This window comes from Caloenas nicobarica, chromosome 2, assembly GCF_036013445.1.
Source record: "Caloenas nicobarica isolate bCalNic1 chromosome 2, bCalNic1.hap1, whole genome shotgun sequence".
Lineage (NCBI taxonomy): Eukaryota > Metazoa > Chordata > Aves > Columbiformes > Columbidae > Caloenas > Caloenas nicobarica.
The window spans coordinates 16,208,679-16,235,816 of record NC_088246.1 but is presented as its reverse complement, the minus strand read 5'-3'; the positions used below and the strand labels follow the sequence as shown (position 1 = coordinate 16,235,816).

General features: G+C 41.0%; 1 protein-coding gene across 10 annotated transcripts in view; it reads right to left on the bottom strand.

The window, feature by feature from the left end:
* Nucleotides 1–26,882, bottom strand: part of ARHGAP12 (Rho GTPase activating protein 12) — a 79,199-nt gene extending 52,317 nt beyond the window's left edge. For 9 of the 10 annotated variants that reach the window (XM_065629069.1, XM_065629063.1, XM_065629064.1 and 6 more), the window contains exons 1-2: nucleotides 26,794–26,882; nucleotides 19,317–20,070 (exon numbers count right to left, since the gene is read on the bottom strand). In XM_065629069.1, coding sequence (XP_065485141.1) covers nucleotides 19,317–19,985 — 669 coding nt within the window. In that variant the 5' untranslated portion in view covers nucleotides 19,986–20,070; nucleotides 26,794–26,882. Of the gene's footprint in view, nucleotides 1–19,316; nucleotides 20,071–26,773 lie in introns of all 10 variants that reach the window. The other variant, XM_065629073.1, reaches the window with a different exon arrangement.
* Nucleotides 26,883–27,138: the final 256 nt, after the last annotated feature.

The following is a 27,138-nucleotide window of genomic DNA, read 5'->3' as shown; positions in this document are numbered from 1 at the left end:
TCAGGCCATTTTTTCAATAGCTGTCCTTTTTAACACACCAGAATATCTACTATATTAAAAAAAAATCTCTCTTTCCTTTTTGGAAAAACTGCTCATCTTAGCAGAAAGGCAAGCCAAGAGAAAAGTAATTTGCCATTTTAAATAAGTTACCATAATTCTCCAAGCATACAAGCAAAGAACTTCCTTTGTGCGGGAAGGCAGAAGCCACTCTGACACTTCTGTTTGTACCAGTAGTTCAGCAAATGCTTTTGCTAATTCAGTTCACGTCACCAAATTAATAAAGCACACAGTCCAAAGGGTTCAGCCAACAACTCGATGTTTAGAAAATAAGAAAAATCCACAAATTTATTTATTTCAGAAAACAAAAGACTACTGATACAGTTTTGAGATATAGCTCAACTGGTCTGCTGGCCACCTGTTACCAAGAGGAGCAGCCCCATCTCCCGTCCCCTCCATCCCCAGGATGCTGATGTGACCCTGCAGCAAGCTGATAGAAGAAACCAGAACTGCAGTAAATTAACCCCCTCAAGACTTTAAAAACAAACAAAAACGTTTAGACCCTTCAGGTGTTTGCAGGTCACTGCAAGGTCAGTAAGAGGTGGCTTTGCAGTGTCTGACTTAGGAGACAAGAGAGCAGGACCTTCTCTTTGAGAATCTGTTTGCCCTTACAGAGGTTCAGCTGCATCATTAAACCCCAAAGGTGGCTGAGAGAAGGAACTATGTTCAAATACCAAAAGTGGAATCAATTATAGAGACAATAGTAAGTAAAGAGTTGTCCATTTCTGCCAGGGACAGGAAGAAAAAACACACAGCCCTGTCTGAATTTTTTTTTAAAGTTACTTATGTATGGAGAGAAACAAGGTACAAGGAATGAAACCTCACAACAGTCTGATCAGGAAAACGGGGAACTTCCCTTTAAGGTTTAATGCAGGTTAGTCAACAACTTTCAATAGCACTTTTGGTATTCTGGCTTCTGTCCCTGTGCAGTGAGAAAGAAGCACGTTGGGGTTCCTCTCTATTTTTATTACTCTCACAAAGTTTTACACAGCTTCAGGATGAGGGTTACTTGTGTGAAAGGCAGCATGTTCACATCGGAAGATAGAAACAAATAAAGCAAGCTATTAAAAATGTACAGTAAGAAGCTGGTTTATTGTACAAGGATGCACAACTGAAATGTTGGGCTCAAGTCCTTGTTTTTCCATAAGAAAAATCAGTAGCCTGTAAGAAAGAGCAATATAGTACCATAGTGATTGGAGCATTAAAGAACATACCTGAAGCAGAAGAGGCCTCATGCCATCAAAGGAATAAAGAAGTACCCCAAGTAGATCAAACAGAAAATAACAAAGATTTTTAAGCTGAATAAATACAGCTCATCCCACCACCTCAGAGTACCCAGCACTCATAGTATGAATGACAAGAGTGAAAAGAGAAACACAGTTTTGCTCACTAGCTTAAGTCAGGCACTTGGAGTGAAAAAACTCACCTCTAAAGAAAGTGGTTTTGTTAGTATTTTGAGAAAAACAATTTTAACAGAAAATATAATATACACAATACTCTATACATGCAATATATAATGAAACATTTTCCTCACAGCCACCCAGGCCCTTCCAACCACAGGAAAAAGGGTATCACACTGATGTCTGATGCACCTACAAGATAAAACTTGATGATAAGCTCTACTCATGACAATTATCTCGGTCAACAGATAAACCAAGGGAACTGCAAAATAAGCACCTCTAGGAACTCGGCTGTTGCAGAGATTTAGGGTGCGAGCTGCCCGCTTACCAGTGTGGCCTTCACCACCCTGGCCATGCTGAAGGTTTTCCACCAGTCTGCACGGACAGCACAAATAATGCCTGTCACTCTGCATCTAATATTTTACCTTACAGAATTGGAAAGAAAAAGGATATCGTTGCCACAGTGTCATCAAATGAGATGGAACGGGAAGTGTAGTGAGTCAAAGGACTAATATATAGTCTTAGCTATGCTGGGCTGCTGTGTCTGCCAATTTTTATTCTATTTTTCTTTAAGAAAAATAGGAACAAGTACACTGTTCAGAGTGCTTATAGTCACTTCTTGCAAAATAGAAAAAAACCCCCACATATAACTAATATTAATTTTTAGTAGAAAAACCTGGGTCAGGCATGGTGGGAATATCTTAATCAATTTAAGCAAGAAAAGATGCTATATTTTCCTCTCCTCTGCAAATCTCCAGGGTTTATTAATAATTAATAAATTACAACCCAGAAGAGTTATAAAACATTCAGAGACATACCAGTAAAGAAAGGGGAGATATACACATTTATCTGTAATTTTCCCAAAAAAGGCTGAGGACCATTTTCTTCAACCTGTAGCAAAACTGACATAGATAAAGCAAGAAGTTTCCACCAGATCTAATTATGCTTCTGATTTCAGACATCCCCACAGATCCAAAAGATGAGTTTTGGAGAAATCAAGCTTCTCAGATATCAGGAAAATACGGACATGTTCCAATTCACTCAGTCACATCAACCCCATAGTGGCTCCTGTCCTGTTCAGGAGGTGGTTAACCCAGAAAATTAAGTAAGATGGCAGCAAAACAAACCAGACAGGAAAACACGCACAACATTATACTTTGCGGGATTAACACACAGATTTTTCAGAGCAGCTAAGTTCAACAATGGACAAACCCACTTTTCTGTTTGTAGATGATCACAAAGGCAGTGAAATCACCTCTATACTAAAAAGCTTTCCAGCACAGAATTTAAGTCACCCGAAGCAATATCCTGAAAATGTGTCAGACAACTGGAAATGCTTGTGCTTCCATTCTCCTGCCTTGACTATGGATTACCACTTCAGAGCCCTCAGAAATGGAGCTGGTAAGTTAATTCTCAGGTACAATTTGCAAAATAAAAATCCCCAAATGTTACGAGTTAGACAGCAAACGTCACATGTCTAATGAGGAGCAGTTTTACTGAGACCTGTGGCCATTTGCCCTGGTTCGCTTCCATACTGCAGCGCTGACAGGAAACTTCAAGTCACTTGTCTTTCCTGAGAAGCTGCAAATAAGCGAATGATGAAACAAGTTGCATTTTGTAATACGAAATAGAGGTCTTGCAAACTAAGCGAATTGGGCTTTTGCTTCGCTTTTTTTAAGCTTCTGAGTAACTACAGTGCAATCTAGACTTCAATATTTATCTGTTCAGAAGCAGTTAGCTGTATTTTTTGTAGTTCAATTATAATTTCAATGTGGCCATTTGAATTAAAAAAAAAATACATGGATTGTATGCTACAGTAACTGAGAAAGAACCACAAAATAACATTAGTGCATACAGCCTATAGTATGTCTATCCTATCTTAAATAAGAGTTGCTGAAGGCACTAAGGTAGTGTCACACAGTCTAGAAACTTACTTTAAAATATAAAATAAAGCATACGTGTGAATATTCAAAGAATAATAAGGAATGTGTTGCTCAACAACTGACTAAGCCTATCCCCAGAAGCTCAGCACAGCCATCCATCCTCAAAAGCCAAAACTAAATCTGAGTATCTCCCCTCCTCCAACAACCTTCTTTAAACATAACAGTTAGAGGTTTCACACAGAAAATTATTGTATGATGTTTGCTGGTATGTGTTACAAAAGAGGTGTCGGAACAGGTTCCAATGGTTCCTTATATCCTACATCAGCTACTGAACAACTCACGTTAAAAGAAAAAAAAAAATCAAACGTTAATATTCAACTAAAAATTATGACAAAGGGAAAAACGACAAATGACTGAAAGTATCTGCACTGCCAGGGTAACATGAGTACTGTGGAACAGGCAGCCACACAGAGTAGTGGTCAAGCACCGTGAGAATCAAGAGGTTACAGGCCCGCTCCATACAAAAGCTACCCGATTTTAAATAAGAACTTAGGTGTTTCGAGAATTATCATCTCATCAAGCTTTCTGTCATCGAATTAAAATACATATTTTATTTTCTGACTCCTCAGATCTACTTGATAGGCATCAGCTCGACTTTAGTACTTCTAGCTGTAACCGGTACAAAAACCGAAACGCAGGAGAGTTCCCTTCATGCTCGCGCTGGCACAGCACGCCAGCCGGGCTCCCCACAACAGACTTCACGTTATCCAGAGATGATAGATAGATAGATAGATAGATAGATAGATAGATAGATAGATAGATAGATAGATAGATAGATAGATAGATATTTTTTAAGCATCCATTTTAGGAGGGCATATTGAGGTATGAGCATTCACAGATTGGACTGATCATTAACATGATCAACAGAAACATTTCCTCTGTTTCACTAACTTTTTCTACAACTTTCAGTATAAATCAGACTACGAAGTCACTACAACAATCCCTGACTCTGATATCTTTGAGTTCTCCGATAACTCAAAAAGAAAAAAAAAAAAAATTAGCCCGCTACCTACTATTTGACATCCTAAGTCGAAATTTCTCACTTAAAGGCTTGGAACTATCTGTTCAACATAAAATGCTGTGTTTGCTGTAGAAGCCAACTGTGTAAGTAACAGGACACAAAAGTAAAAATTTAAAAAAAAAAAAAAACCCTAATAAAATAATCTTATTCCAGCATTCTGTGCTGGCTTCATTCCTTCAGACAAGTATCAACAACTAATCGTAGTTAAATGTTTAACAGAAATCCCCCCTGCTTGTTTGCAGGTCCTCCTCAAACAAAGTTTTCATAGGACGAAAGACCTCTTCTGAAGAGCCGACACGAAGAGGTGCAGCCTGCCAGAAATAAGGCAGGGGGAGGAAATCAAGTATTTTGATATTTCACGTAAAGGCTCTGCCTCCAAAGGCCTGCTGTCACAGTTGGATCAATCCAAACGGGGTCTGCTTAAGATGCACTGATCATAAAGACGGCATCTGGTCTTCCCACGCATGGCACCGCATTCAAACTAGAGCCGTTCTGCCTGTGAGCAGCGCTGCTGGATTAAGACTGTAAAAACCCCTCTCCAAGTCTGGCTCCAGGACTGAGATAAGACTCTCAGATGCAAGACAGAAATGAGAGAACACAGCTGTAAGTGAACCAGACCCTGCAATAAAAATACGAAGCCGTGTTCTCTGGCACGTCCCTGCCCACTCCGGCAGCCTGGCGGGTACCAAGGTGGGCAGCAGGGAAACACTGCGACCCTTCCCACTTCTGCTATAAGACAAATTCACAAATTACTAAAAGTACTAGGATAAACTGAGATAATTGAATTCACTTTCTACCATGCAACACATTTTTTTCACTGCTGGCAACTAAAAATTAAAATCGTCCCAATCCCTAGATATCAGAGATATAGTCTGATTTTGCAGTAAAATGAAGACAATATTAAACTGCCATAAACTAAAATAGTGCCTCTAAAGCAAAAGGCAGAGAGGAAAAAGAATAAGTCATATTCAGATATCTGGCACCAGCCCTCACTGAAAATTACTGTTGAAGGTCTGAGTGAAACAGGCCAAATGAACCCATGTGTATTGCATACCCCAGATAATGAAGCATGTCCTAAAACACTGGGGGTGAGAGGTAATTTAAAAACAAAACAAAAACAAACAAACAAAAACCACAGGACCTTACAAAAGTCGAGGTGTTTTTTGACTGAAGTAAGACTCTCAAAGTCTTCTGACAAACATAATAGCTTGACAAAATTAAGACAGTATGCTCAAATGGACTAATTATACAGATGCTTTTGCTGCCATGAATCTATTTTATATAACACATTAGAAAATAAAATTATACCAAAAGCTTTCACATAAGAAAACTTTCATTAGGAAATGACACAAGTAAGTTACCAACACTTAGTACACAGGAATGCATTTACGGTACTTTCATTATACAATGTGAGGGAGTTTAGAAAATGCTGTCAAACTTCATTAAGAGGAATGCTATGCTACTTAAAATTACTAAAACATTCCAGGCTTTTTTGACTATGCTGTGCAATAAAGCAAACCTATTAGCAGTACATTATAGCTGAGGTAGCAAGAATTTGCTAATAGTTTCGTGCTGATTAAGCAAGCAGCAGTGAGCGGTGCCCTGCCGCTCGCCATGGCAAACACGGCCCCCCCGCGCTGCTGAATTATAATTCCGTGCTCAGCACTCGGCGGATCAGCTGGAGCCACCAGCCTTTAGAGAACATTCGCATTGAAACCTCAAGTATAATAAAGTATTGCAGCACTATCTGACAAGCTATTGGAAATAAAATGGTTTTAAGGACATGTATGTATTAAAAAAAAAAAACCAACCTCTAAAGTGTGTAGAAAAGCTCAGCATGTAAAGCTGATGGAAAGCAGCTGTTCAGCTGCAGCAAACAGAGGCTGAATGGAAGCTGAACTTTCTAGGATTCTCCCAGAAAAGTATGTGAGGGTAAACGGTGTGTTATTTTCCTACTGTGGTCATCGGTAAATGATGGACCTTTAGGTGTCTCTTGTATTTGTTTGATGATTTAGCTAAAGCAAAGTATCACGAACAAGTGACATTTAAAGCATTACTACTTCTGGGAAAACAATAATTTGCCATTAACAAAAGAGACAGAAAAACAAGTCTTTCAATGCATTTTAAATTACTGTATACAAGTTTTCACAAGAATACTTTGCTGTTGATGTCTATACTGTTTTCTAGAGACATTTCCATTGAGCTTCTTGATCTCGTCAATGTTTATAAACATCTCAAGGGTGGGTGTCAAGATGGGACCAGACTCCTTGCAGTTGTGCCCAATGACAGGATGAGGGGCAACGGGCACAGACTGAAGCACAGGAGGTTCCATCTGAATATGAGGAGAAACTTCTTTGCTTTGAGGGTGCCAGAGCCCTGGAACAGGCTGCCCAGGGAGGTTGTGGAGTCTCCTTCTCTGGAGACATTCAAAACCCACCTGGACACCTTCCTGCGCGATCTGCTCTATGTGAACCTGCTTTAGCAGGTGGGTTGGACTAGATGAACTTCAGAGGTCCCTTCCAACCCCAGCCATTCTGTGACTCTCTAAAAATGTGAATTACGGGCAACTGCAGGCACTGCAGGAGCTCCAGGTTCCATGTCCCAGGAGGTCTGTGAGGTCCCAGTGCTGCGGGCTGGTCGCCGGCTGCCCAGAGCTCCCTGCAGCAGCACCAGCCATCAGTCACGCTTGTTCTGCTCCCTGACTTCAGACTCTGCTCATCAGTCACATCTGTACAACTGCTATCTTAAAAATATAAAGCTTATCAAGAAACTTTAAATACCTGAAGAGGCTTTAGGCTAACATTACTCCAAATGCTTTTGAGATGTTAAATTGCTAAACTAATACACGTCCATGCTTTACATTTCAGCATATAGAACCATCTGTATTGAGCAGAAACTGAAGTTTTATGGCACCTCTTGCCAAGACAGTACAGAGCTTTTGGCCATGCTGGCATATCATAACAAAATGGATCTAGTAGCAGAAGGAAGTTACAAATATCATTTAAAAAAAAAAAGTCACTTTTGTCATAAAGCATGCCTTTGAGACGCTTAGCATAACAAATTAACATTAAAAGATCCCCCAATTTGAAAACGATTTGGAACAGGAAGCTGTTCGATGTTTTTGACAGCTTGTTTCCATAAGCTTCTTTCTCCACATCAACCTTCCTGCGAGCATCACTGAAGCTTACAGACGATACAAAAGCCATTTACACACTTCATAATTTTTCACATATGTAAAGATAATTTCAACCAACAAGTAATCTTCTAAATGGTTAAATTACAATTAGATGTTAAGGTCCCACTTATCCATTTAGCTCATTATTAAAATAGATTATCTTAAGTTTCATTATTTTAACATCAAAACTCATTTTCACTTGGCAGGTTTCAACTAACAGTGAACAAATCAGACTTTCCTGTCTTTAAAAACCACAAGTCCCTGTGTTAGATTATCCTTCACTAAATCTGCATTCAGATCCAGTATTCTCTCACACGTTTCCTATGTAACACTGAATAAAATTAGTGCGTTATATGATAGACAGCAAGGTTTTGTACAAGGTGCAAGACAGTGTACAACAACTTAGAGCAGAGATTGCAACTTAATTTTCAAAGGAATCTTTGGTATTTTAGGATACTGCATCTCTTTGACATCCTTACTGTCTCCCAGTACCTTGGAATGGGACATTTACTAGCCTGCCGGAAAAAAGGAGGTAAAAATGTTTGGCATTAAAATGAATACATTTCTTGTTTTTCCAATATTTTACATGTGTTTCGTGCTTTAAACCCCTCTGACCAAGAAAAATACTTCTGATTTTGGCACTTACGGAAATGAAGTTTGCAGCTCCACTGGAAAAGCATTTTAAAATTAAATTTCCATTACAAGCTGGGCTCTTAACAGGACCAGAAGCTGGCTGTTTATGTATCGTCATCTCCAGCATACATACCTACTGAGCTGTTCCATTTGCATGTTAAGGTTTCCAAATAAACCATATAAATCCTACATATACTAGCATCTGTCATTTATAGTGGAGGGGGGGGACCAAGATTTGAAGAATTAAGACAAAATATCACAAGTCTCTCTCTCTAAATTCAGAAGATGTTGCCCCTACAATATATGTGCTCCAGCACACAATCAAAACTTTCAACTTTTGTTAGAGCTGCTGGAACTCATGTTCAAGCCCACGATTAGCACGATTAGCAAATTTAGTGACAAAGAACATCTACTATCACATCACGCATAATATTTTCTTCTGGTAATGAAGGTTAAAGAAGCATAAAGTCCATGCCAGACAAGACACACATGCAACAGTTTAAGTCAAGACTTAAGTTTAAATGTTTTCCTTAAAAGACATAACAGGATGAAAAAAATGCGTGTTAGTAGTTGGCACATTTACAGAAGACTTATTTCAAAATTTGAGCAAAGTAGGAATGTTTCCTTTAGTTGCTGTTTAAGACCACATAAAAAGTCTGTAAGTAATTATGTCATGGTGCTTCTACACTATTTTTTAATTCTCAACTTTTAACTGAGCTAGAATAGGTGCTAGAATAGCTAGAATTCATGCTAATCTTAACATCAAGATTGCATTTTGCGAAAGAGTACCAAATAGGAGGATGAATACTTTTAGAAATGCATGCAACCCATCATGCATGACACATCAAGAAGTTCAAGATTTTTTAAGATCAGTTTTGAGGATTTTTTTAAAATGCTAAAGCCAGGTACACAATTGTGATGTTAAAAACCATCTCAAAATCCCAGAAATACTCAGCAACAGGCTATATTGTTCTGCTTACAGCAGAACTAAGCAAAGCAATAAAATTCTCATAGGAATCTCAAGCAGGTTGCACTCTTTTTTTTCCCCTACAACAACTGAATATATACATATTTGTCCTCTGACTGTATTTCTTAGCCTGTTTCTCCCTACGTGAAGACAGTTTGTTGGCATTCAGTTTCAGGGCAGAAAGCATTAAACACTCAGCCATGTGTTTCTGAACTCTTTCTTCCCCTTTATTTTCCTTGCACTAGCAAGAATTTCTTTCACTTTTAAGAACAGCTATTTCTGCAATTCAGTACGTAAATAACGATACTTTTGTCACTTAATTTTGTGTTTCAACATTAAAACAGATGTTAAAATAAGCCTGCAGCTACCACTTCAATAAAATTAGACATTGAACCATTGCTATTTTTTCCCCAATGACGGTTAATAAGATAGAAAAGATTCGGTATTTGTAGAATTTTATTTACAACAATTCTAAGGCTGCACTCAAGCCCAGACCCATCCATACCAAGAACACAGAAGCCTGGTTCTCAGCACTCAAATCACAGTTTAACACAATACATGGTGAAGCAAAGCAGCAGTTTCTGGACACATGGTAAGGAAGCGCTGAGAGAAGATGAAGGGAGAGAAGGATAAGAATATGGAATTCCTAAGACCACCTATGGACACAGTATTTAAACATAACTCTTAAAGCTATAGTCAAAAAACTTTCCTCAGAAATCAATTGCAGCGAAATAAATTGTCAGTGTAATATCTCTTACCCCATAACATTCTCTTTACGTGTTTTAATAAACAGCATGCCAAAGACATGCAGCAGCTAGAAAGCTCTGCCTCGCGGCCCTCAGAAACGCTGCATAGAATAATATGACAGGGAAGTTTGGGCAAAATCTGCTAAGGCTTTAACGTTTTACAAAGCAAGAAGAGAAGAATAAAAGAGTTTAGAGCTAGATTTTAGCAAAGCACTTTGGATTTGAGGTTTCTGGGTTTTTCATAACTGAAAAAATTAAATGTTTTTTTAATTAAAAAAAAATGGATCACAAGCACATATCCAAGTTTTGCTCAACCGATGGTTGCAATAGCAACTTTTAAACCAGGAAAAAGTAAAAAGGGATGTAATACAGTTTCTACATATACAGTTAACTGAAAAGTAAATAAACTTAAAGGAAAATTTGCACCTTGGTGTATCACAAAACACAACATGCTATAGGAGTAAGTGTTCTCAGACTTGGGATGAGAAGGAACTGAGACAGGTCTCTTCTGGGGAGAAGAGCATGGAAGAATACCAAGGAAAAAAAAAAAATTTACATTTTACTTCCCTCATCCTAAACATCCTCTCTTCTCAGGCAGTCACGTGAAGAACAGAGCCCTTTGAGCTGGCAAAGGCAAGAAGAAGGAAAGCAAATAAAGCTGAAGGCTGTGGGCGACAACTGACCACAACCTGCAACAGGCACCAGCGCGAGTGGCGGGGCGAAGGGGCGAAGGGGCGAAGGGGCGAAGGGGCGAAGGGGCGAAGGGGCGAAGGGGCGAAGGGGCGAAGGGGCGAAGGGGCAAGAGCTGGGCCACCAGCACGGCCACAGCTCCTCTGCTCCAGAGCTGGGGCTCCGGCTCCCTGTCGGCACCCGAAAAGCACGTCTGGGGGAAGCGGTGAACTAACTCCTCGGGCATGGCTTGGGGGTGCGAGCGCCCAGGAGTAACTCGGGTTACGGTACGAAAAGTACAGAGCCTTGGGGGAGCAGGGAGATGCCATTAAAAGGTAGAGTGCAGCACCTGTGAGGAGGATAAGGGCAAAGTCACAGCCAGGACAAATGGAATTCTTTGGGGGATCTGGAGAAGGAAAAAAAAAAAAAAAAAGATAACAAGACTGATGAGTACTTCTCACAAAGTTTTTATGAAGGAGTTTAAAGTTAACAGTTGCACTATATGATGTATAAATCAAGGCCAAAGTGCTATGAAGAAACAGAACAGTGCCCCCTGATTTTTTTATATTTATATAATTATATCTAGAACATATGTATATACATAAACACATATAGTGCCCTGCGTCTAAAGCACAATGCAGTTATGCATGACAGCCATCTCTCTCTTTGAATGGGATGCAGATAACCAGAATTGATTTGGACACCGTCAAGTATGTTCATAGATCATCGGCAGTGAGGCAAAAAAAAAAAAAAAACCCACACCACACACACCTTTTCCAATTTCGACAGGAAAAGCAGCCAAATCAAAGTCACTGAAGAACCTCATATTTAGTATTACAACACTCTACTGCAGGACAAAGCTTCTACTAAATACTTAAAGAACAAACAATGGTTATGTGCAACATGGTATAAAGTTTATGTTACAGCATGAATCATTTCTAAACAATATCCTTGCAGTCCATCAAGCTGTCTAGAAAATAAATGTGTATGCAACACTATTAGATATGTGGAACAACCAGTTGAGAGTCCAAAAGTTTGTTAACAATATTTTTGTTTATATCAGACATAATATTCTACTAGAATATTTATTTACAGTAGCACATTTGTTGCAGAAGTCCCATCGCATCAATGACACTGAAAAGGCAAGTGTGTCCTCCAATCCACCAGGTTTGTGGACTTGACACTAGACTATTTATGACTATTCAAGCTGCAATAAAGGAGCATGTAGGGGCTATTGACACACTTGATCACACCACGGCTTAAGCCAGCACCACTCCATCTCAGTGCTGTATTGGCAATAAATATTTGCAGAGCCAGGTGGTGACTAGAGCAGCAAAGTGATTCGGCTGAACAATAATCCAAGAAAGCAAGAGAAAGGTGGCAGCTGCATATGCTGGACATCATCAGAAAACATAGAGACATCACCAGAAAACATACCTGGAGCTCTGCTCTTCAGCACTGCTTTTAAACAGAACACAGGGAAGCTACTTAATTTAACTGGATGATCTGAGGATCATCCAGAAGCCCCAGGCAAACCATTTAAAAAGGGAACAATTAAAACTATGTTAATTAAATTCAAAACATAATATGTAATTTCAGATTTAAGATAGGAACCAGTAAGTTCTAATCATTAATTTGATTACAAACCGAAGCTGAAGCCAGATAATGTAACATCAAAACCCAACACAAGCAGTAGGCTTGAACCATTCAGACAGCTCCTCAACTTTTAGCCTTCATTTACAAAACTTCTATCAGACAGAGCATTAGAATTAATTGAAACATGGACTCCGGACACCTATACCAGTCTTCAGAGCGTCATTGCACACAAGCTCTAAGTCTCTGTCAAAAAAGTTGACAAAAAAAAAAGAAAGAACAAGCAGATACATGTTGAAAGAGAGAAAAAAAAAATTAAGGTTGCTTTACTTCTCAACAATCTCTCAGCCATTTCAGCATCAATAATTACAATACCAAATTAAAAATCAGGAGTCCTACATATGCAGTACTAAATGTGCACCCACTAGCATGCAATGTTTTTTGCAAAGCCTTCACACAGGAACTATTCCCCATCTCTGTTCATACTTTTCACCTCTTCTACGCTATTTTCAGCACCAGTATCTCCTTTTCAAGATGAGAGGCCAGCAACTACACATTGTTTAAAAATATAGAAATACCACGGAATTAGACTTCTGCGTTTTTGTTTTGCTCCGTTTCCTACTATGGACATTGTGTATGCTTGTTCAATTGCTTGCCTGCATGAACCCAGCACTTTCATAAAACAATCTACCAAAAAGTTACTTTATTTCCGAAGAACTAGCTCAGAAGCTGTATTAAGAGAGCCTAAATTCAAAATTGATAAATGTAATCTCACACTATGTTGCCCAATTAACTCACCATCACAGAAGTCATTTAAAACTCTTCAATTCTTACTATCCTGAAAGCCTGTTTTTTCCCAAAAGTACTGCCCTTCAGCATTAGAATGAACCCCACATGATGGTAAAACCCGTTTCTCTCTACTGTTTTTAAATCAAACATACGTGGCAAGGCACGTCAGAGAAATATCAGCTGTTTGGGTACTAGATATGCATAGATTTTGCTTTCCTCTTTTTAAGCACAAATGTCTACTATTCCAGAGAGAGCTGCCTAAAAAAAAAGAAAAAAAGTGTTCTGCATTTTATTCTACCGAGTCATACGTTCCCTACCATTTTGTCACACTGCTGCAAAACAAATGACACTTTCTTTAGAATTCCACAAAATAACAGCACATTTATTCCATAGGTAAGCACTGCAATATTAAACAAGCCCCTAGATAGCAGCTAGGTAAAGACATACCAAACGCAACTGTTCATATTCAGAGTTATGTGAACAAGATATGATCAAATATTCTCAAAAGGGTTTGTTGTTTATTACAAAGCAATTTGAGTTTGTTCTATGTCTGGAGGTTCCCGACTTAAAGCCAACAGAAGCATTGCCAAGGAAGAACAAGCAACTCCCCAGCATCTCTGGCTGTGGCCAGTTTAGGCAGCAGTCAGACAGAACACCCTTTCCTCCCCCTGCTTTGCTGTTCAAGCATTTACTCCACCATCTGTACAGGTCCGGTGTCACTCTGCCAAGGGCAGTGGTTTGCACTTCTTCAGAAAAAAAAAAAGGCAGGTGGGACAGCAGGCACCAAAACTCATATTGCACACTAGAAATCAGACTTTTCTAGATGCAAAAAAGATGAATCAATTCCATATTATGACTGTTATCCCTTAAGCGCTGCAGCTTGAGCTTCATTTGAGCTACCAGGACAAAAGGCACAGGTTTATTAACTGAAGTTGATGCCTTGGAAGTTCCACTTTATCATTTTCCACATTAAATTAAGGTAAATAGGGGTAAAAAGTCAGAAGACTGTGTTGCTACTTCCAGAATATTTACAGTGCTCTAGATGCTTTTTTCAAAATCACAACACAAAACCGCGTGTCCCAGGTAGATCCGTAGCTCACTCGGCTGAGCTTTGACACCAGTATTAGAACAAGCCAGTCAACCACAACCAACTTGGCTCTCAGGTTACTATTTTTCAACAATTGTGTCAGAGATAATACTTGTGTTTGGCATCTTTTGGTTTGTTGTTGGTGGTTGTTCTCTTTTTTTTTTTTTAATTAAAAAAAGCTCAATCTGATTTGCAGCAGGCAAGTTCAGAGGCACATACATACGTGCTTGCAGCAGTGTCAGTGGGACACAGTGCCTTCTCATTCTAGGGCACCTAAACCCAGAATTACTGAGGCCAAGAGGGACAACTATCTGCTAGCTGACTTACATATTAAAAATACTGAGACAGAGCTGATCACAAACAGCACCACTGTGAAACGAAATTATCCAGACCTGTTGTCACTGTGTAGGAAAAAAAAAAAGCCAGAGAAAGTATTCCTTAAAGGTTCTAGGCAGAACATTCAGAGTTACTGATGCAACTCAGAAAACATTTCAAGCTGTTTACAAAGTTCTAGCAGCAGTTATTGTAATTACAAAAAAAAAGTTTCAATGTTTTACAAAATTCCTCGAATTATAAAGCTTTTAGTTCCTTGTCATTGAAAGTTATTCTTCGCCTCATTACAATGGGCATATTTCAGCATTTAATGTCATTAGAATAACAAATGTTGATTTTAAAGAGTTAAGAGATTAAAAAGATGGTACTTAAAACATAACGCAAAATATTACATTATATTATACATGCCAATATGAATCTGCAAACATGCTCAATTTAATTAAGAAAAACACTCTTGTATACAGTGTGCTTCCTTCATACTGTCAACTTATTTACTCCTTGGGCAAATGAATGAAATAAAAAATAGTATGGAATTTCTTACAATAGAACTAAATTAAATCTGGGCCCCACAAAACCAGTAATAGCCATTTATCTTGGAGGTTTAATGTTTGATCAACAAGGCAGTCTAACAATCATTTGCCACCAGTCTTTCAACTAAGGGATAAACAATGCCAAGATTTCTAGAAGACCTGCTCTCACATCTTCTACAGAAACACAGAAAACTTTGTTTTCTCAATTAAAAAAAGATACAGCAATCCCAAAGAAATTGCAGAGGTAAGACAGAAAGATCTCTTTGCAAGATCTTTACTGCTCAGAATTAACCAAAGTAAAACAGCCACCCTAGTGATAATCCCCTTTAGTACTTCACAGTTTATGCAATAGTCAATTACTAAAGAGGATGAAAGACAAAACAATCTTTGCAAATAGGTCACTGTCTATATTTATAATGATTAAAACCAGCCTGCTACCAAAAGTAACTTTTAATGAGCATAAAAAGTAACATTAAGACAGAGCATTTATTTTACTCTGAAGTATATTCTATGTCTCCTATGACAGGAGGTAACACTCATCAGAAACAAAGTTATTTCACGTAGGTTATGTATTTGCATTGCTGAAAGCAGACTTTAACTTTTGTCTGTAATGATTTTATTCCAAAGTACCATCCTCACAAAGATAACACCTGAGTATTCTTGACATGATCTCTGAACACAAGTTCCAAGCCTTTCCCTGTCTGCACGCCTTCTCTCTCAAAACTGGTTAGTAGATTTTATCTGCAAAAACTGCCCAAGCTCCTTTTCAAGACCAATTTTAATGTCTTCCACTTTTGCTTTGACTTTTCTTTCCTGTTTAGGCATGCCTAAACATGTCATTTTTTTTCTTCAGAACAATTATTCAGGGTTCTACTGCATACTGTTGGGACCTCCCATCTGCTTCTTACAAGTATTGTCCATCTTCTGCGACAGAATTCTCTTTCGAAGTTTTCCTTTTCCCCTCATCCCCAGCCTCTTCGAGAAGCATTTTCTGCCCTTCCTGGGGGATCAGGATATGACATCTGACACAACTTTCCTAAAATTTTATTGAATTTCATTGATTCTTACAGCTTCAAGTGCCACCACCGCGTCAGTGATTCTTGCATCCAGCCGTGCACTTCTGAAGCATTTCATTCCATTCCGATCTTAACCTGCAGTTATCATCTCCACCAGAGATTTAAATCTGGTTAAATTGGAGCTTGTTTCCTCTCAAGCCCGACTTCCTCTAATTACCTCCAGCCTTCCTACAGTTCGAGTCCATAAACTAACATCTGATTCTCACAATGCGTTATGCAGAGTTGTATCAGTTGGAATTTCTTTGCATAAAATGTCAAGACTACTCATCACCCAGTCCTGATCTTTCTCTTGACCAGACCGTTTGCTTACATCTTTAGTAGCAAATTCTTCTGCTCACACTGTCACCTCTCTATCCTTCATTTCATATAATATTTCAGCTGCTAAAATATCTTTCCCTCATGCACTACTTTGAAGACTCCGGATCTTCCAGTATTCCCACAGCCGTCAAGCCTATGAGCTCGAGACTGTACAGCTGCAGAACCTGCACTTCATTGCTGGAAAGGAGATGGAGGATAATCTTCAGAGAATAACACAACCACCCCTTAGAAGAATCTCATAGTAGAAGCATTCCTCTGTGTCTCATGCATTTGTATTCAGGATACTAAAAAACACACTGAAGGCTGGGCAAGGGCTGAATGCTATCACCTCAGTCCCCAAAAAAATCACGAACACAAAGGTATGATTATTAAGGTCATTCTTGCTTCTAATCTTAAAAATTCAGGAAAAAACACCTGTAGCTTAGAGTCTATTATAATGCAGGCGGCATCAAACTGAACTCCAGAGCAGGCAGGGGAGGGAGAACCACAGCCAGTCTTGTGAAGTGAAATCCTGTTTGCGCGTGAAAGCCGGGAACTTGATGTTCTCACTGCAGACTAAGAGCAATAAAAACAGCTTTCTGAGCCATTAATTTCTGCACAGCTGATTTCTACTAAACAATGCTCATTATTGAAAGAATTCTAAAAAAAATGCAGGGCTGTTCCAGCAAGAAGGCTGGCACTCTGAATCTCTACACTGAGCTAACGGTGACATCAGTGCTACTACTGCGTTAATCCCTACGGCAACTAAATGTCACATATTTTCATTGTCTTTAAGGAGCTTGTGATTGCACACGACGAGATTAAGTTACTTCACAGTTTTAAAACAAGACAACTGCAAGGCATGGTGAGCACCTGCACTCTCAGCACCAAAGACCACGATAATGACAAGTTCTTCAGCAACTTCAGCCAGAAGCAGCCATGCTCTTTCCACAGCCAAAATGGTGCATTTTTAAGGTTTTTCATTATTAAGCACTGTGAAAACTCCTATCTTCAGACTTTTCATAACCCAGTGAAGTCTACAAATACATGCATACCTGCCCCACTCAAATCCAGACTTAGAAATAGCCTCTAGCATTGAGTCAAGTATATTGGGGGGTGGAGGGGAAAAAAAGTAAATAGACTGTCACTGCACCAACAGTATCAAACCCAGTGGAAACTAAGCAGCAGGCCATATATTTCTTATTGTTTGGCAAAAGACACTCATGTAACATTAATTTCAGCTGGAGACAGAGATGCATCAAACTATAGTCAACACAGAAGAAGGAACTATCTTAATATACAATATAAACTTTAGCATGGTAAACGATTTGAATTAGGATATACTTTCTAAACATCCCTTACTATTTTCAATTTGTTTGGCAATTGACTGCTAGAGCAGTAGATGGACAACTACACATGCTTCTAAAATAAATATGTAATATTTACTTTATCCTTCCAAGTTCTAAGTGTCTCATATCAACTACAGTGAGCTAGGACACTGCTGTAAAGAAAACACAAGAAAACTGGCCAATTTTCACATTAGTAATTTTTCACTAACACAAAAAAAAAAAATACAGTGAACCTATTTGTTCCTTATTGTTTGCAGAGGGAAAAAAAAACCACACCCTTAAAATTGTCATAAAAGATACAAATATTAGAGACATGAAGCCCCATAAGTCGAGAAACTCCAAATCTCAATTATGAGGCCAAGAGTAGAGTAGAATATTGAAAAACTACTGATTCCAAGTATTTATATCTATATACATATAAGCTCATACAAGTCAAGACTACATAAACCACCCAATCAATCTTGTATCTTTAAGATCTTCCCACACTCATTAACTAAGTAGTTTTGTCTTAATTGTGTCTTATTAGCAAGGTACGGATTCACAGCTCTCCATGATAAGACCTTTATTTCTAATGTTAGCATCAACTTTTATTTGAATACCACACTTGAGCGAGTTCCCTTGGTACTTTGAATACATGCTGACAAATGGGATTTACTATTGGTACCCAAACAACAGTTTCACGTTACAGAGTAAGATTAAAGTTCAAAAGTAGGGAGCTTTTAACCTTAAAATTTTAATACAGTTTTGTTTCTTCCTACAGAAAGATGGGGGGTGAGGTGGAGGAATTATCTATATACACACATAAATACGCATATGTACATATACATCATTGGTTCAAGAACGAACCTGGAATTACAACAGACTAATTAACTTGGCTACCAGAAGTGACCTGATTATCTAAATCAGAGTACTAATCTTTTGTTGGGGGCAGGAGAGGCCTGTTAAAAAAATTAAAAAGTGAGAGAAACTACTTTACTAAGGAAAAAAGGCCGTCAATGCTCAGTCTTAGCCCGAAGTGGGAGTATATCATTCCTAAGATTCTTCCATACTAATTAACAAACTCCCATGTTTTGAGTTTTAATCCAGAATAAAGTTGTGAGAAGCAGAATTGACAAGGGTGACTCACAACAATAGTCTACAAATAAAATAATCAAACCAGAAATTAAACACCATACAAATTCTAAGTACACCATTTTTCAAACCATGAAACCCACCGGTACATCAATTTACAGCTCATTAGCTATCTATACACACACTTAGGAAAAGCTGACAGTAACTAGCACTATTATTTCAACAAGCCAAGAAGTGAGGAGTTAGTGCAGTAGGCTCCCATCCTCTAGAAGAAAGTACAAACCAAATTCAGTGGCATCTCAAAACAATCTTAAGAAAGAAAGAACAAAAGCATTTCTGTAACATTCAATCACAGGGTAACGTGAGTAGAATTAATCCCCAAAACAAAGTATTTCTGCAAGGCATAGACAAGACATTTTTACTTCAACAATCTGATTTTGTTAGGGATAAGACTCAAAACAATATCAAGAAATCATGTAAAAACAAACAAACAAACAAAAAACCCAAAAAACAAACTCCACCAAACAAAAAACCACCACACCACAACACACAAATCTCCAGGGACCAGTATTCAGCTTACCTGCACTTGTTCTGTTGAGCTACTACTTAGTTCGTCTCCAGACTCAGAATCTTGGTGAATTTTTTCTGAGCCCTCTCCTGCTGAATCACAAGATTGTTCATGCAAAAAGCTGGTCTTCTCTATTTCCAAGAACTCTGGACATGGGAAATGACCCATGGAGACGGTTCTATACTGATTCGAAACCTTAGGAGATTGCAACTCATTGTTAAGTTTTCCATTGTTTTGGGTAAGGTCCAGACTCAAACCAAGAGTTTGACCAGGGCTATTGTTTGGTCCCAGATTTTGATTGGCATCTCGAACTAAGCAAGACACTTGAACTGGAGAAGATTTTCCAAAACTAGAAAGCTCTGGTGACTTATTCACATTTTCAGTTGATCTCTGTAGTCCATGCACTAACTTCACAGTGCTATTTTGCAGCATGCTTGCTTGCTTAACAGGTGGCATCAGCGCTTTTCGTGGTATTTCCTTCACGTACTGTGCTGGCACATAAAAGGGTTTCGAATTTTCATCTCTTTTGACTTGCCACCAATCATCGTTAGTCTTTTTCACCAAGATGTATTTCTCCCCTTGCTTAATTACTATTTTCTTGTCCTTGGCCTCATACTCATAGTCGTACTCCACTTCAATGTACAGCTGTCCTGGAAGGATCTTCCCACCTTTATCAGCCATTTCTGTTTGAAAAGATTTCACCTTTTCAGGCAAAATGTAAGCCGCATTCTGTTCCAGAAGTGTTATTTTCCTGTAATAATCAGAGCTGCAAGAAATAAAGTAATACAGTAATTGTCTAAGAGCACTTCAGAACAAAATATCTTCAACAATAACCTGCCTATTCAATTTAGGCCAACCTCAGACTAATAAATTGATGGAAAAATGCAAGATGTTCAGATACCTTTCTCAGTGATAAAGTCAGTAGAGCAACTTACTCACCAATTTAACTCTCCTACTCACACAAGCCTCCTACTATCAAGCTGCTCATGACGCCTGTTACTTTTGTTACTAAACAGTGTTGGTCACCAGGAGCTTGTTGGGGGGACTAGTCAGAGGCAATCTCTTGCTTACACATAGGCTTAATTGCTTTATGGAACTGTGCTACTACACTGGTTTTAACCAAAATATTCAAAAGGTGAATATTATTCTTTGCTTATTTTGATTCATCTTTCAGTTTAATAGTTCCTTCAGAGTGCCCAGAATTCCTTACAAAATCCCTTAAATCTTCCTCCATTGCTCCCTCCTGCCATCAGGTCCAGCACAGGCCAGCAATCCTGGTCCCACGCGCTGCAGGTCCCACAGACCCGTCAGCATCACCTGACGGAGCAGAGGATGAGGAGGGAGCTCCACAGTCCATACTGGCTGCAGATTGTGCTGCCTCTGCATACAGCTGTGGTCTGTTAAACTCGTGGTATAATCACTTTTTTATTTATTGCTCTAAATTGCCAGTAGAACTGCAACATAGAATTTCATCTATAACCACGGTAGTATTAAATAAAAGTATTTAACATTTCCAAGATACTTTGTTTTCAGTGGTTTAAATTCCGCATATTTACTTTGCTCTTTAAAGAGCTTTTAGTGGTATTTACCTTACAGAAAACCTGATCTAGCCAAAATTTTAAGGGCTAAAACAGAAAACACAAACAAAAATAATGAAACAAGATTACGAATCAAAACAACAAAAAAGAATAAATCAAAGTGTAATACATGAAAATTTTGAAAAGGACTTTTAGCATCCTATTATCCAGACAACCACCACTGTATCTACACCCATGAACAAGGTGTCTCTGTTTAATCATGTAGCTTCAATGTCACAATTCATGAATGGATAAGCATCAGTCTTGCCAACTTACATTGAACACAACACATAGTAAACTGACATGAAAGATTCGATTTCTCAATCTTGAAAAATCAAAGCATGTAAGTAAAGGGGAAGATCTCTAGCATTCAAATAGAACTTAAGAGAATTCAAGTAAAATGCCACCACATTTAATCTTATAAAGATTAACAAATTTTTTGTAAATGCATGTTTCATGAACAAGAAAAATTATGTAGAAACTTGCAGCTCTGCAAGTTAAGACTTCGTGATGAGATTTGTAGTGTTTACTCTGCCAGAGAGTGGAACTAATGCAATTCCATGCAGGCACACACATGCAGAGTCAACTCTGCTACCCTGCACAGGAGTAAGGACAGAAACAACAACCAGAAAGGGAGAGCTGAAGCAGAAACCCCTAACACTTCTTCAGATTTTCTTTCACCATTTCTATCTGGTTTGAGCCTTGGGGAGGAGGAAAAAAAACAACAAAAAAGAAAGAAGTATTTCCCACATAACTCAGTAGATAAAGAAGATAAAAAGCCTAAGTATGATGCCAAGACAGAAGTGCCCATCCTTATACTGTGTCTCTGTGTCTTCCTCCCACTGTCCATCTTCTGGTACTTCCTACAGGTAACTTGAAAGCTACCATCATTTACAAAACTCCAATGGAATCACAAGGTCAGATACACAATTTCATTGAGAACTTGGCAAAAGGAACAATGGTACCACATTCAACAACTGACGGTAGGAACATAAAGCAGTAGAAAACATTGTTAGGATTCTGGTGTTTACTCCCTCTACCATAAAATGGCACACTGAAATTCACAGCCGTACAGTCTATTTACAGCTTCTGTACAAAACAACTTGCTTACCTGCTGTTCTACATAAATAGCTGTTTTTAAATGGAGCTCTGCAGTTGTTTAGCAACTGTAGCATTAGGTGAACATGAACACACTGCAGCCATTCCCACTCTCTTCCTAGTTTTGGAAGCTCTGTCATACAAACGTTATTTTTGATTTGTTACTAAGCCTGACTCATCCCAATACTTCTTCAAAGCTGCTACCAAGCCCTTTCACACCTTCCAGGTCATATACCAGAAAAACGCAAGTGTTTCCCCGTCACAGTTTACCTCTAAGGTCTGCCACTTTGGAAGCTGAAATGTTAGAAGAGGATCCATTCACACTCTTTTTTCCTTCTCCCATACAGAAACCAAAGAGAGAACACAAGTCTATGGTTTCCCGCAGGGCTCCCACGTGTTTAAAAGCTTGGATGTTTAATTTCTCTTTTGCCAATTCCATATAACTATTTATTGAGAATACACGCTTAACATTTTTTCAAGACAGGTTCAGTAAGTCGCATTTTATGCCTAAAATAAATAATTTTGAGAAATACAAGATAAATAAAATAGAGCAGCTACAAAAATAGCTTTATTCATTTTTGCAGTCAGTTTTGCGGTCTAATCCCTTTCAAAAAAAAAAAAAAAGCAGCGCAATTTTTTGTTCTTTCATCCAAGCTGCAAATTTACCAAGTCAATAGCAAATGTTTGGTAATTTGAACATACGATCAAAGAGAGACAGGCTGTGTTCTGTGCTTGGCCAGAACACTAAAACAGTATTATAAACAGATCACATCATCAGGATGAAGCAAGGCTCCAATTCTTTACCTCAACAGAAAGAAGCAAGAGATACCTAGAATCATAGAATGTCCTGAGTTGGAAGGACCCACAAGGATCATCGAGTCCAACTTCTGTCCCTGCACAGGACAACCCCACAGTTCACACCATGTGTCTGAGGGTGTTGTCCAGTCTCTTCTTGAACACTGTCAGGCTTGGGGCCGTGACACCTCCCTGGGGAGCCTGTTCCCAGTGCTCCATCACTCTCTGAGTGAAGAACCTTTTCCTAATGTCCAACCTAAACCTCCCCTGGCACATCTTCCTGCCATTCCCTTGGGTTCTGTCATTGGTCACTAAAGAGAAGAGTTCAGTGCCTGCTCCTCCTCCCCTTGTGAGGAAGCTGTAGCTGTGATGAGCTCTCCTCTCAGTCTCCTCTTCTCCAAGCTGAACGAACCAAGTGACTTTAGCTGCTCCTCACACAGCTTCCTCTCTAAACCCTTCACCAACTTCATATCCCTCTTCTGGACACTCTCTAGTAGCTTTATCTCCTTTTTACCCTGTGGTGCCCAGACCTGCCCACAGATCTCCAGGTGAGGCCGCACCAGTGCAGAGCAGAGCGGGACAATCCCCCCCCTGCCCCGCTGGCCGTGCTGTGCTGGATGCACCAGGACACGGTTGACCTCCTGGCTGCCAGGGACACTGTTGGTTCGTGTTCAATTTGCTGTTGACCAGAACTCCCAGATCCCTCTCTGCAGAGCTGCTTTCCAGCATCTCATCCCCCAGTCTGTACGTACAGCTAGGGTTGCCATGTCCCAGGTGCAAAATCTGGCACTTGCCCTTTTTGAAATTCATGCGGTTGGTGATTGCCCAGTTCTCCAATTTGTCCAGATCCCTCTGCAGGGCCTCTCTGCTCTCGAGATACATAGGTTTCCCACCTATAGTGTAGGTATGCTTTCTCAGTAAGTTTAACAAATATCAACATCGACCCCGCAGGTCTGCAAACAACTACCACGGCCTTGATTTCACAGATCCAAATGCATTAAGTTTGATCTCATTTGAAATTTGATAATGCAGCTGTTTGTGCCAGAGAAGGCTGACTGCCTGCACCCTACGCACAGCCCAGGGGATTGTGAAGTCCTTTCAAGGGTCCATGTATCTCCCTCATAGATCTTGGGTTAAAAAGGCACGGAAATCTTGGCCAAACCTCTACTCTAAGGGGCTTAGAATAATTCAGATGTGAATGCACAATGTTGACATCTGGAGTACTGACTTCATTGTCAGTCAACAATTCACAGCCAACTGATGCAATACAGCAGGTCAGACCTTGTAACCTCACTGTATACTTTTTTTCTGTACCATCACCTGTAATGCTGGATGGCACCCACTGCAGTAAAGTTGAAGAAACATAATTAGAGGATAAAATGCCTGAAAAATTATTTACTTCCAGAAAGGACATCTGTAAGCTTTAATACTTTATTAAATGAAGACTCGATACCCGATTAAGAGATTATTAACAATGACTTGCTTCACTGACAACAAAGACCTAAAAAAAAATTATTCATGAACACCAAAAAACAGACTCAGGCCACACTTCTCTTCCAGTCAAGTAAAACCCAAATGCTACAGGGTAACCAATTCATGGTGGGCCACATCCCCATGTGGTAATACATTCCACCTTTTCACAGCACGTTCGTACTGCCCTAAAGAGAGAGGACATTCGCGATCACACACAGCTCTGGGTGCAAGACCCTGGCCAGCCCAGCACCCTGCGGCGAGGGGACCTTCCACTCCATCACTCTGTACCCATCCGTGGACCCTCTCATGCTTCAATTTCTGATGGGAACCATTCCACCTCTTACAACCCTCCGTGTTTGTGGAGGTCAGCTGCTTCCTTCCCTGCTGCAGCTTCTCTCCACCAGGTGAGACAGAGCACCAGGGGTTTGCATCACTCAAACATTTGCCTCTCGCTAGATTTCATGTACATCCACACAAATTGGGACCTTTTCTAACCAGAGCCGAGTAACTGCAGTGACAGCTTCAGCCCCCCCTTAGGCAGGCTGGGTTTGGAGAGCTTTAGGTTTGCTCAGTTGGCCATTCCTAAGGCAACTTAAACCCTACAGCAACACGGTCACCTCCTGACAGCGCTCAACCTTATCTGCACAGCGATGCTCACTAGATTGATCTTGAAGCACCTGCAAGTAGTCTTGAAAGAAACATGGTCCTAACACACACAGATATATGTATAGGTATCTACGTACAATGTGCACATAATACAATCATATATCGTATTAGATAAAATTACTGCTCACTTCAGCATTATCTTAGAACTAAAGACAAAAAAAAAATCAGGAGGTACACAATAGGTGTTTCATACCCTCCTTTTGAAATTACCAGGCACAGAGTATTTTCTTCTAATCTTCAATAACCAAGTAATTGAGTCAGACTTGACATATATCGAAAAGACTTTTTACTATTTCTTTTCCTCTTGGAAGAAACCTTACCATGCCTATAGAATTGTTACTTACTTTACAATACAAACAGATGATAAGTTACTAAAAATGCCACCAAGGATATTAACCAATCGCCTTAAAATTTTTCGTGTGACCTTGTTCACAGTGTCCTACAAAGCAGCAGCAGTTGACTTGTGTAATCTTTTTCCATTTTCAGCATCAAACTTCACGCACTACTGAAATGAACCCCTTCACTGTGCTGATACAGAAATAAACTCAATTACTGAAGCTAAATTAGGATAAATTCCTATCAGTTCAGGCCAGATGAGATACCCTGGCTACAGCTCACTCAGTTCTATGATTCTGCTCCTCCTTGGGCAGTTTTCATAGGGGTTCAAGCCGTACTGCATAGCCACTGCTTGGGAGAGTGGTCCCACAATAATCTTGTCAGAACTCAACCCCATTCATACCTTTGTCCCCAAGGGGCACCACTCTTTATCCAGCACAACTACCTCCTCAGCTGATATTTTCACACAGACAACCAGCCCTCACCAGTGCCTATAAAAAACACCATCTGCAAAGTGTGCACGCAAGAGATGTATAAAAATAGATGCAAAGATGCAAATGCAAACAACAAATACAGACAAAACAAAGACAACTGATAAACTTCATGAACACAAGCTTAATCCTTCACAGATTTCCTCCCAGATTACTAACACAGGTTAGCACTCCTCCCAAGTGAACTAGCTTCCCAGAGCGTACACTTCCTTAAAAATTAGAGGTATAATAAGTAACCATTTAATAATTGCCCGTGACTAAGAGTACTGAATAAGCGATGCATTTTAAACAACTGTCAGGACAACTTTTCAAGCCGCGCTGCAGCACCCCGCACCTGGACGAGCTTCCAGCGCATCGCCAGCCCACTCGCTCCTCGTTCGGGCTTTTGTTAAGTTGTTGACTCCAACGACCGGCTATAAATAGCGCTGCACACCCGCACCGCCTCGCCCCGGCCGAGCCACCCCAAGTTGCGGCGCTCAAGTTAATACACGGGCGTCAAACACCCCCCGGTCCGGGGGCGGCCCGGGCAAGGCCGCCGCTGCCCGCCGCCTCCCTTTGTTTCCCGCCGGCCCCGGCAGGTGAGCGGCGGCTGCACCAGGCAGGTCGGGCGGCCCTGCCCGGCCTCCGCGCCACCCCCGGCACCGCGGGCCCACCGGCAGCGCCAGGTGCGGACCTGCCTCCCGGCGCCGCCGCCAACTCGGCGCTCCTGGCGGCGCTTGGGGAACGACGCCGCCGCGGCCGCCAACGGGGGCACGGCGGGGCGGCGCCGCCCAGACCCCCCGCCGGCCGCCTGGCACGGGAGGCGTTTCCCGGCGGCGCTCCGGGAGAGGGAGGGCGGCGCCGGGGGGGGCTGGGGCCGCCGTGAGCCGGCCCGGGCGCGGCAGCGCCCTCCGCCCGCCACAGGGGACCCTGCCCTGCCCGATTGTCCCGGCGGCAGCGCCGCGCTCCTCCCCGCGCTCCTGTTCCTCCTCGTTTCCCTCTCCTCTGCCGGGCCGAGCGGCGCGGCCCCTCACCGGCCGGCGCGGCCCCTCACCTGCCGGCGCGGCCCCTCACCTGCCGGCGCGGCGCGGCCGAGCGCTGGTCCCGCTCCGCTGGCCGCGGCCGCTCCCGCTCCCCCTCCCGCCAGCCGAGTGTCAGCTCCGGGGCACGGCGGCGTCACCGCTCCCGTCACGTGCCGGGGGCGGGGCGCGCGGGGCGGGGCAGGGGGGGTGTGGCGGACCGCGGTTCCCGCCGCTCCGGTCCGGCCGAGGCCGGTTCCGTCCCGCCAGCGCCGGGCAGCCTCAGCTCCTTCCCCGAGGGGCGCTGCGGGGGCCGTGAGGCGCGGGCCGGGTTTCGGTGGGCGACGCGCCCGGGCCCGAGGCCGAGCCCGGCGGGGAGTGCAGAGCCCTGCCCGCCCGG